Genomic DNA, 12256 nt, shown 5'->3' on the forward strand with positions numbered 1-12256 from the left:
ACAAAAAAAAACCGGCGCCTCCAAAAAGAATAGCAAATAAAGCCTGACCAAATATAAAGTCCAATAAGGCTGAGTGGAAAACCCCTGACGAAGTGACTGACGTCACGAAACGCGTAGGGTGGTTTTTATTTTGCAGAGACCTTGACATCCTCCCCCGGTAGCCCTCCTGTCCTTTCTCTACCCAGCATGAGTCCTCTGGGCTTCACGGTTCTTGTCCGGCTACTTCCCTTGCCTTCGCGCTGCGAGGTGACGTCACTGAGGTCTCGCGAGACCTTTGGTCTGTGTCTAGCACCTCGGTGATTCCCTCGGCAGCATCGGGTCCAGGTTTTCACCTGTGGCACCCCCCACACATCAGGACATCAATCAGTGTGGTAGCAGCGGCAGTCCCCGGCATCGTGGATCTCCGGAGGTGGTGTATTACCAACCACCTACCAGGCTTCGGTTCCAGTCTAGGACACTGTGCTACGGGCTTATACCTAGCAGCTTTGCTGTAAGTAGGGTTTCAATTTTATCCCTACCGGATGTCATCGCTTTACTAGTGTCTCTTGCACAACATTCAAGTGTCTGTTGCTATTTATTTATTTTAATTAATTTGCATTCAATTTGTAATTATTCTCTCGTTTATCTTATCAGTGATTATTTGTTTTAGTTGTTTTTAGTTGCACTATGATCTTTTTCTTTTCTCTTTTTTTGTGTGTTTGTCTTATTTGTTTGTTTGTCTTTCCATGAGACTTCATCGAAGATTCTACTCTGGATTTCCACTCAACCTTATTGGACGTTATATTTGGTCAGGCTTTATTTGCTATCCTTTTTGGAGGCGCCGGGTTTTTTTGTTTTTATTGTCTAGTTCTTTTATGTGACATACAAGGGTTGTGAATACATTTACCGTATCAAAGAATCAGAGCAAACAAGACCTGCAGAATCTCTGTGGTCAGGCAAGGACATTCCCAGACAGAATGTATTTAAATGGACAGCGCTAAGGCCGGTTCTATACGGCGTGCGCGCGTGCGGCAGTTTTAGTTGGCTGAGGTTAGTCAGCCTTTCTATACGCGGCAGTGAGCGTGGAACCGGCCGACGGGAGAGGATGAAGATAAGAAAGAATTCGCGCTGCTACCGCCGCTGAGTTGTGTGTGTGTGTGTGTGTGTGTGTGTGTGTGTGTACAATGTTATTAAAAAAATTATTAAAGTATTTATTTATTTCGAAACTTATTCACACACACACACACACACACACACACACACACACACACACACACACACACACACACACACACACACACACACACACACACACACACACACACTAGCTCATTCGATCACAGCATACACACTAAAAGCGTGCGTCGCGTTCACACAGGCGCGCGGCCGCACACACTATAGAACGGCCCTAAGTGTTCTAATGGCAGTGACATTTGGAAGTGCTTCTATCTGGGTCATTGACGCCTTGTCTTGTAAACATGGTTTGATTTCCTGTAGCTACGCCCTTTGTGTGATGTCACTCCAACAAGAGTTTGCACAGGCAACCACCCCCTCTCTCACTCTGATAAGGACTTTTTCCATGGGAAATGGAAATTATGTCTCCTGTCTTTTCTACTCAGCTTTGTGTGTGTCTGAAATCACCTCTGGGCGTTGACATTAAATAGAAAGTGATGCCCTGCGAAAATCACAACAACGCTCCTTTCCAAAATGACTATTTCTGTGTGTGTATTTGTGAGTTTATCTTTTTATAGGTTTCTGTGTGTTTATATATTTGTGTGTTTATATATGTCTATGTGCATATTTGTATATGTGTTTGCATGTGTATTTATATGGGTGTGTGTCTGTGTATATGTATATATATATATTATATTTTCTACACACCTATAAATTACATTAATGTGTTATGTGTGGCTACTCCGCATGGGTTGCTTTTGCTCGAGCAGCTGGCAACGTGCTGGCCGCGCATACGCAAAGGGGCGCTTGTTGGCCGCACCCGTGCGATCGGCACTTGCCAGCCGCTTGTGTATATGCGTGTTCCGCGCTTGCCAGCCTCTTGTGTGTATGCGCGTTCGGCGCTTTCCAGCCTCTTGTGTGTATGTGTGTTCGGCGCTTGCCAGCCTCTTGTGCACATGCGTGATCAGTGCTTGCCAGCTGCTTGTGCGCATGCGGGATTGGTGCTTGCCAGCTGCTTGTGCGCATGCGTGATTGTTGCTTGCCAGCTGCTTGTGCGCAAACAGAAAAGGTGGGGGGTCCGGGTCTCAGAACAGTTAAGCAACAAAGATATATATGGTGACCAGACGGCCCGGTTTTCTGGACTTTGTCCTGGGTCCCCAATTTTAAAATAAAATGGCCGTTTTTTTTCCACGCTTGCCAGTCGGCAAGCACCAAATCGCACATGCGCACAAGCGGCTGGCAAGCGCCGAACGTGCATGTGCGATTTAGTGCTTGCCAACTGGCAAGCGTGGGAAAAAAACGCCCATTTTTTTTTTTTAATTGGGGACCCAGGACAAAGTCCAGAAAACCGGTCCGTCTGGTCACCCTATATATCTTTGTTGCTTAACTATTCTGAGACCCGGACCCTCCTCCTTTTCTGTTTGCGGTACCCCTCTGTATTATCCCGGTAAAGATAGGCCCATTGGGACTCCCAGCAGGTCTTGTACAAGTGGCCCCATATACCCTTTTGTCGGTGCGGGAACTGCCACTTTCCTGCAGTCGGAGAGGACTGTTAATGCAGATCCGCGGTTAGAGCCGATACGCCGGCTCCCAGGCATCCTCGTTACTGAGGCCCTCTGTGGCATGCCATTTGCACTCTTTAAAGCTTATATTGGACTAGCTTAATCTTCTAGGATCCTGACTTAAATGGTACTGTCCCTATCTACAACATAATAAACAGTGGGGCTTTATCTGTGATATTACTGTACTTTATTACTTTATAAGCATTACTTATCCACTCTCCCCTTGGCTCCTCTACTCTTGTCCTCCTGGAACCAACCTTCCCCTCCCTTATGTACGTACTCTCTGTGATGTTATTATCTTTAATAACCCAAACAATTAATGGACATTTTAAGGGACATTGTTTTTTTTTTTCAAATGAAACTTTCCTAGTACAACCCATAAAACATGTAGCACGAATTGGAAATAAATCTTAGACATTTACAGTGTAATTGTAATAAACACATTTACTATAAGTTAGTCACAGGCCTTTTGTACAAAATGATAAAATACTTCTACATATAAAATAATGGTGAGACATTTTATTAAATCAGGCAGTTTGACTGTAAGTATAGTAGGTATTGAAAAAAGAAAATAATAAGCTGCTAAGACATTTGAGCACATCATTAAATTGTTGCAAAAAAAGAATCTATTTACTACAGTAAATCATGAAAATGTACTAAATAAGTCAATGTTCTGCAATAGAACATTGTTTTTTTTTCCCTTTTTGCAGCAATCGGTGTGCTGTCAACAAATATTATTACAAATCATTAGGATATATTTTTATGGACCAGGAATCTGAAATCTTCATATGGACAACAGGTGTACATGTCAAAATGAAAACCTTATACATGGTATATAATATTTGATCATATACTGTAGCGCCGACGAGTATTCTAAAACAAATCTGGGGCAATCACCAACAAGACCCAGGTACTTGCTGGGTACATGCTGGGTACATGCTGGGTACATGCTGGGTACATGCTAGGTACATGCTAGGTACATTTCAGTGACATTTCTGCAGACAGACTAATGGCCCATCGGATTAACAGCGGGGGTCCCTGGCAGTCCCATTAAAACTGAATGGGACTGCCAGGGACCCCTGCTGTGTTAATCCGATGGGCCATTTGTCTGTCTGCAGAAATGTCACTGAAATGTTGCAGCATGTACCCAGCATGTACCTGGGTCTTGTTGGTGATATCCCCAGATTTTCCAAGGCAAGTTTTAGAATCCTCGTCGGCGCACCTGTTTATACCACCTTTTCATATAGACTGTAAGTTTTCTAATGTAATGCCGGTGCAATAAAGAGTGAAGGGCAGAGGTATGGGTCAGAGACCCAGACCGGCATTTCAAAACTTTTCTTGTTTCAGGGACTGATAATGCTCGTTTATCATAGTTTTGTGGTGTGTGTGTGTGTGTGTGTTTGTGTGTGTATCATCCATCATCCTACTGCTAAATGACGCCTCCCCAAGGATCTCCCAGGTACTGCACTTGAAGCCTCCCTACTCTACGTTGCTCCGACCGGTGCCCTGATTTTATCCTCCCGTCTTATAGAGAGAGAAGGGATCTCTTATTGTGTCCGGCACCGGGGCGAGCTGCGTGTCCGCGAGTGCCCTAATGCCCAAGGATAATTGCTGTGGGGGGTCCGATCAAGAAGCATGGCCCCCCCCCGCAGCGATGTCGCTATCTCTGGAGCCGCAGTTTTTGGCCCTTTCAGCCGCGACTCTGGAGAACATAAGTCCTGCTACGTACTACGGACAACAATATTTATATATATATATTTATATTTACATAACCTCATAAACACACACACATGCGTACGTAGCAGGACTTATGGTCTCCAATGGTCTCCAAAGCCGTGGCTGAAAAGGATAGATATATGCTTGTGCGCATGCGTGATTGGTGCTTGCCAGCTGCTTGTGCGCATGCGTGATTGGTGCTTGCCAGCTGCTTGTGCGCAAACAGAAAAGGTGGGGGGTCCGGGTCTCAGAACAGTTAAGCAACAAAGATATATAGGGTGACCAGACGGCCCGGTTTTCTGGACTTTGTCCTGGGTCCCCAATTTTAAAATAAAATGGCCGGTTTTTTCCCACGCTTGCCAGTCGGCAAGCATTATACATACATACATACATACATACATATATATATACATACATACATACATACATACCTGTACATACATACCTGTACATACATACACATATTATGTTTAATACTATGTGTGTGTTTCATTCTGGTGGCATTCTCTCTTTAAACCCCTGTTATCTCCTAAACCTCGGGAAACATGTCTGTTCATAATTATAGGGAGGTCTGCAGAAAGGGTGTAGCCTTCAGGTTAAAAATACATACAAACTCTTTCTATATTTACTTTTTCCAGAAATACAGTGTAATTACAGAATGGCAGGGACCTGAGCGGTGAGGAGAGGTGCTGCTGGGAGGGCACATGCTAACCGTATATACTTATTGCCAGCACTGTAAGCCCACGTTATTACAGTGCAATTTGATTCCAGCAAAGGGTTGAGGAGTTAAGATGAAACTGTCTGTAAAAAGTGGATACATATCAGATTCTCATAATTTTGCATTTGGATAACAAGAATTCCCTGCATTCATTTACACATCAAAATGTATAAGCCCCTGTTTCCTGGGTTTATATCATATCTGATCGGGGACTTGTTCTTCACAACAGGAAAATGGAAATCATGACGGGAATAGTGGCAAACACTAATCATAATTATCAACGGTGACAAAACAAACAAACAAACAATCGGACTCCTCCTTTTGCTCAGTGTAACTGCCCCATAAACAATCCACTAGCGAGCGGGGCAGAATACAGCAGCGCCCGTTATGCTAAACTCGCACGGCACCGTGCGTTTTCACTAACGAGTTTTAACAGGTTAGCAAAATCACACAATACAAACTCATGGAGCCGCCTGCAACAAACCTTTTTTCTTTTCACAGCGTGAGAACGGGTGGGTCCTCCGGAGCGAAACCGCGCGTGTTGTCCGCATGGGGGACCCTCTCGGTTCCTAAAATACTTACAGGTGAAGTTACCGGGGGTTTCTGCTGGTTTTTCAAAGGGCTTTAAATGGCCGGCCAATAGGAAGCCGCAACCCGTGATGTTTCCGATGGGCTGCAAGGGCCGCAAGAGTTGGTGGCCATTTGGATTTCCCTGGTGGGAGGGACAGACCCCGGTAATTATCGCTGGAACCGGTTTGGAAATAATGCGGTGTAGCTGCGGAGGAGCCACTTGTGTTCATGTTAGTGGGACTGCTGCTTTAAAAGAAGACCTAGTTGTGGGGATTTGAACTAACCTATATGCTCTCTACAGTAATTATTGACCTGTTTATGCTTTCCTATACTGGTCGGGGGTTCTCCTGGGTAAGCCAGAATGTTAAATGGCATTTTAAAGCATGAACTATCATGATATAGTATGACCTGCGGAGAAGTACTGCTGAGCGTCATCTGGTTCTTATCAAGAAATAATCACCCAGGTGAGAAACTACTATCCTGCCCCATATGAATGGGAGATATGAAATGAGAGAATATTATAGGACATGTAATATATTAGTAAAAGTGTCACCATAAAACCCCCAGTCACTTTAGAAATGCAGAGGGATAGTAGCCCGACTTCTGATGGTCCAGGTTGTACAGTATGGGCCGGTTTAGACGTGTAAATGATTGGAGGAGGATAAGTGACGGAGTGATCTCCTTAGCTATATGGTCAGCTGGATTCACTCGTGCCTACGGAAAGCTGACAAAAACAAGGACAACAAGATGAGCTTGAAGGAACTGAAGAACTTCTTGAAGGAAGTGAATATCCAGGCAGACGACAGCTACGCCGAGCAGATATTCCAGGTATGTCTGTGATTGATGTTTTATCTGCACACACGCTCCAGGAACGCACGAAGCAGGTCAGCGCCATTTGGGCCGGGGTGGCCAACTCCAGTCCTCAAGGACCACCAACAGGCCAGGTATTATAAATATTCCTGCTGTAGCATTGGTGGCTCAATCAATGGCTCAGTCTGTGCTGAAGCAGGGATATCCTTAAAAGCTGGCCTGTTTGTCGCCCCTGTGGTTTGGAGTTGGTCACTCCTGCATTAGGGCATACTATGCCTACCTGCACCAAGCCATTACCAACAATTCATTGGTTATTTATTTGTTTTTCTATTTTTATATTTTAAAGAAACCCCCACACATTTGATTGACCAGTTCTGACAAAGGCATAAAAAGTATGAAAACTTCCTTTAAAAAAATAAATAAATAATAATAAATAAATAAACGGCATGTCACTATTTATATTAATAATGTAGTTAGCAGGTATTTGGGGAGTAAGGAAATAATTTGCTATAATTTCAGGTTGTGTCTGTCTGGGGCAGACCAAGTATTACCAAAAGGATTCAAAGAGAATAAATATAGGTGATTGCAAACATTTAAAAATAAATCAAACGAGTCTAACAAAGCATTTCCATTTAAAAAAAAAACAAAAAAACTTTTCATCTTCAAATTCTTTGGAGTTTTTTTTATGATTGAATAGTTACAGTATATGCAGGGATGTTGTTCCTTTTTAAAGTCTTTCTATTTTGATGCTTTGTTTGGCTAATGATGGTGAAATAATAAGCTTACAAAGATAAATTGCAAGGAACACTGTAAATAGAAACTGATTTTTACACTGGAACATTTTTTACTTTAGGGGCATAACCAGTCATTAAAAAAGTTATGGTGGGGGAAAAAAAAAAAAAGGAGAAACTCTACAGTGTACAGCAAATACAAATACCACATTGTGAGCACATTCACATCGTAGGCAGGTCGCTGCCTTTCCCTGGCATCTCTTGGCAAACAGTGCTTCCGCTGCAGCGAGGGATTCTGGGTAAGGAGAATTGCATTGTTTCATGGGAAGCCAGTTTTTCTTGATAAGTTGTTGAATTGTTTTGGTTTCCTGGTAGACGGGACTGCCCATTCAATAAATAAAAAGCAAAGGGCCCAGAATGTGCTTGCTGTACCTCAATTTGACCAATTTTTTTGTAGCGGTAGTAAAGGGAGACCTTTCTGTGTCATTTTTACTGGGGGGCCCAAGAAAGCTCACCTCTACTCCCTCGTAATTTCCAGCAATGTGACAAATCCAGGTCGAATGCTCTAGAAGATGATGAGATAGAGGAGTTCTACAAGATCCTGACGGAGCGAGAAGAGATGGAAGTCATCTTCTCTGTGTACTCGGACGGCGACGGGCTCATGTCCGCGGAGGAACTTCTCAAATTCCTGAGTCAGGAGCAGAGGGAAGACGTGAGGGACGACTACGTGGAGTCCCTCCTGGAAACATATGAACCCAGTGAGATGGGTAAGTTGGACGGGGAGAGGATGAATAGCTGAGAGCGAATATCTTGATGGTGATAACATAAGCAAGGCAGGAGTTGGCGAGGTGTCTCGATAAAGGTGTTAGTCCAAGAATAGACCTTCCCGCTGAGAAATAAGGCTGCCACGCATTGCAGAGCGCCTGAACCTTCAAGCTCTCTTGGGCAAAATCACGTTATCTTCCTTTGGGCTCCCATATTTGAAAATGAGATGTGTCTGTATTATAGTTTTCTGTAGAAAAAATAAAATAAATAATTGTGCACTTTTGGGGCGTTTTTCGCTAGTGAAGTACGGACATACGAAACGGTTAGGGTTCCAAGTTAAAGCCAAAGCGGCTTTTCCTGATGGAGGAAGGCCACCCCACGCTTGACTTTCTTGCTATCGCAAAACTGGAGGGGAACTTGCTTCTCTGAACACTCGGAATGTCGTTAGCAGCCTTGTAGAATCTTAAATCCGCATTATAATGTATACCTTCAGCACTCAGGGGAAACAAAGACCCTCTGCACTCCAAAGTTTGAGTCCATGGACTGGAAGTAAGGTGCCATCTTTGAACTTTAAGAGATTATCTATTAACGCCTTCAGGGCGATAGCCATTCATTATTCCCCCCTCAAAACTGGCACTGAGGGGGTTAATCTATAGAGCACATTGTGGGGTTAAAATGTCTAGCGTTTCCGTGTACTTTAACATAACTATGATGGCTGTATAATCCAGTGCAGGATGTCGCAGGGCAGCATGTAATCAGGATGAAATCGGGAAGGTAAAGGAAATGTAAAAGGACAGCTTGCCGAGCGGAATTGCACTTATCTTCTGCTGCTTTATAGGTAGGGTGACCATATTTTTCCTGGCACAAGCCGGGACAAATGGCGGCATGCGCGGCCCGGCCCTTGCGCAAAGAAACAAATACCAAAGAACCGGGACGTCTGGTGACCCTGTGTGTATGGCCAGTCTCAAAGGAGCTTATTTATTAAAGCAGACTTTTATTAAAAATAAATGTTTTTTTACTTTTCACATACTGTACTGTAGGTTTGAAGCAGGGGGTCTCCGGAGCTGAACCCCATTAATTGTATCTCCGGGGACCCCCTGCTTCTCGATATACTTACCTTCATAGGGGGTGCCAGTATCTTGGCAAAGTTTAAAGCAACCGCGTAACGCGGGCCAATAGGAAGCCGCGCTGGATGACGCTGCAGCTTCCTACAGATGCAGCTACGAGTATCCGAACACCGCTTAGAAAAATCTGGGGCAGTCTCCCAGTAATGCTGCAACATTTCTCTGACATTTCTGCAGAAAGACTAATGGCCCATTGTATTAACACAGCCGGGATTCCTGGTCAGTTTTAATGGGACGGCCAGGGACCCCCGCTGTGTTAATCCGATGGGCCATTAGTCTGTCTGCAGAAATGTCACACAAATGTTGCAGCGTTACTGGGAGAAAGCCCCAGAATTTCCCAGGCAAGTGTTGGAATACTTGTGGCTGCATCTGTATTGGCCAGCAGAATACGGGAGCTTTGAAAATTCGCCATTACATGAACCCAGCTAGCAAGCCGGAGCGGCTACTGGCACCCCTTACGGAGTTAAGTATATCAATATGCAGGGGGTCCACAGAGCTGCAATGAATGTGGTTTAGCTCCGGAGGTCCCCTGCTTCAATCCTGTGTAAAAAAACAAAAACGGATAAAAAAAAGACAGCTGCTTGGATTGCCGCTTTAAGGCATGGGTAATTGGGATGCAGCCAAGGACCCCCGACCTTCCAAGGGCTTGAAGCTTCCAAGGACCCCCGTCCTTCCAAGGACTCTTACCTTCCAAGGGCCCCTGTCCTTCCAAGGGCCACCGACCTTTCAGAGGCTCCACAAATACGGCCCCAAGTGTTATTTTACATTTGTAGTTCTTACTCGAGGGTGCCCAAGAGCACACTTAAGTTCAGGAGTGAGTGGCGGGCACCAACCAATTAACACACACACACACACACACACACACACACACACACACACACACACACACACACACACACACACACACACACACACACACAATATACACTTGCCTCCCTTTCTCCCTTACCCCCTCCCGCCGCTCCCTCACCCCTCCCGCCGCTCCCTCTCCCTCACCTCCTCCCGCCTCTCTCTCTCCCTCACCCCCGCCCGTCTCTCCCTCACCTCCTCCCACCTCTCTCTCTCCCTCACCTCCTCCTGCCTCTCTCCCTCCCTCACCCCCTCCCGCCTCTCTCTCCCTCACCCCTCCCGCCGCTCCCTCTCCCTCACCTCCTCCAGCCTCTCTCTCTTCCTCACCCCCTCCTGTCTCTTTCTCTCCCTCACCTCCTCTCGCCTCTCTCTCTCCCTCACCTCCTCTGCCTCTCTCTCTCCCTCACCCCCTCCCGCCTCTCTCTCTCCCTCACCTCCTCTGCCTCTCTCTCCCTCACCTCCTCTGCCTCTCTCTCTCCCTCACCCCCTCCCGCCTCTCTCTCCCTCACCCCCTCCCGCCTCTCTCTCCCTCACCCCCTCCCGCCTCTCTCTCTCCCTCACCCCCTCCCGCCTCTCTCTCTCCCTCACCCCCTCCCGCCTCTCTCTCTCCCTCACCCCCTCCCGCCTCTCTCTCTCCCTCACCCCCTCCCGCCGCTCCCTCTCCCTCACCCCCTCCCGCCTCTCTCTCTCCCTCTCACAGCCCCACCTCTCTACAGCGGACCCGCTGTAGGGGGGGGGGGAGGGGTGCGGGGAGAGAGGCCGGGCCTGCTGCAAGGGAGGAGAGAGAGGCCGGGCCAGCTGCAGGAACGGGGGCTGGGAGGGGGGTGCGTGATACGTATTTTCCGATCACTGACAGCCACAAACTGCAAAGGCGGACAATCTTTTTCGAAGTGGAAACGTATTAAGAACGAGCGCCGCGGTTGCTGCCTCAACAGAGACCGAACGCCCTTTCCCTGGCGACAATTTGCAAATGAAAACAACAGAAAGAGACACGTAGAGAAATACAATGTCTGTGTTTGCAGTAATACTTGCAGAATTTCAATAAAAGCTTTGAATTTTGTTCAATAAAACATACTTTATTTGTATTTAAATGTGACCTTTGTGGGTGGGGCCCCCCGATTCACCCTTGGCCAGAGGCCCCAAAAATTCTGAAGATGGCTCTGAATAATAGGTCCAAGTACAAATTGTACCGTATGAAGACCCTGCCATTGAAAACGAACAGCATGCATTTAATATTTTTCCTGCAGCAAAAAAGCAACGTGCCATGACGAAAGATGGATTCCTCATGTATCTATTGTCTGATGACGGGAACATATTCAATGCAGCTCACCGCAAGGTTTACCAGAACATGAATCAGCCCCTTCACCATTACTTCATCTCATCCTCGCACAATACTTACCTGATGGAAGACCAGCTGAGAGGGCCCAGCAGTACTGAGGCCTACATTAGGTAAATGTCATTCTTTTACCCGCATTTAGAGGACTGATTCCCAACTCTAGTCTTGAAGAACACCCCAGCAGGCCAGGTATTAAGGACATCTCTGCTTCAATACAGGTGGCTCAGTCAAAATGACTGAGCCACTGACCCAGCCGATCACTGACTATCCTTAACACCTGGCCTGCTGGGGGTTCTTGAGCACTGGAGTTAAGAACTCTGAAGTATAGTCCATAGTGGCTGAAAATAGGATGTTCCCTTATTGGTGGTGCACCTTCACAGCAGGGGGATTTCCATTGGTCTTTTTAAGCTTTCCACAGGTCTTCTTTTCTCAGCTGTTTCTGTTCCTGAAATACGATATCTGCATTATTTCCTCCTGACCAAAATATTAAAAGCAAAGTGTCTTGTATCATGACTAAGGAGAAACTAGATATTAATAAATACTAACCGTGTGTTGAGATGGGAGTACCTTGGTTTCCTATGACTTTTTTGGGGGAGTAGATGGTTCCTTCACAGCCAGGCTGCAGAGGGCTTAACCCCTCCAGTGACAAACTGGTCTGAAGAATACTCCTAAAAAAGCAATGAAGAATACTCCTAAAAAAGTGCAGGATTTCCTTTCTACTTGTAACAAATATATACTGTAGATATATATTTCTTGAGGGCATCGCTGAACACATTCATACAAGCCCCATCTAAATTTCCTTGGAGAATTGTAAGTGTGAGAAAGTCCCTTTTATAAATTCATGCTGCCTGGGATAGGCCAGTATGGCGGAATAGTCAGGTGAAGATTTTTTTTTATGCCCTCACTTGGAAGGAAGTGCCAGT

General features: G+C 45.8%; 1 protein-coding gene across 2 annotated transcripts in view; it reads left to right on the forward strand.

The window, feature by feature from the left end:
- Positions 1 to 12256, forward strand: part of PLCD1 (phospholipase C delta 1) — a 134654-nt gene that overhangs the window by 94683 nt on the left and 27715 nt on the right. For both annotated transcript variants that reach the window (XM_075587944.1, XM_075587942.1), the window contains exons 4-6: positions 6417 to 6546; positions 7798 to 8026; positions 11245 to 11446. In XM_075587944.1, the coding sequence (XP_075444059.1) occupies positions 6417 to 6546; positions 7798 to 8026; positions 11245 to 11446 (561 nt within the window). The remainder of the gene's footprint in view (positions 1 to 6416; positions 6547 to 7797; positions 8027 to 11244; positions 11447 to 12256) is intronic.

Source organism: Ascaphus truei, chromosome 2 (genome assembly GCF_040206685.1).
Source record: "Ascaphus truei isolate aAscTru1 chromosome 2, aAscTru1.hap1, whole genome shotgun sequence".
In the NCBI taxonomy this organism is placed as follows: Eukaryota; Metazoa; Chordata; class Amphibia; order Anura; family Ascaphidae; genus Ascaphus; species Ascaphus truei.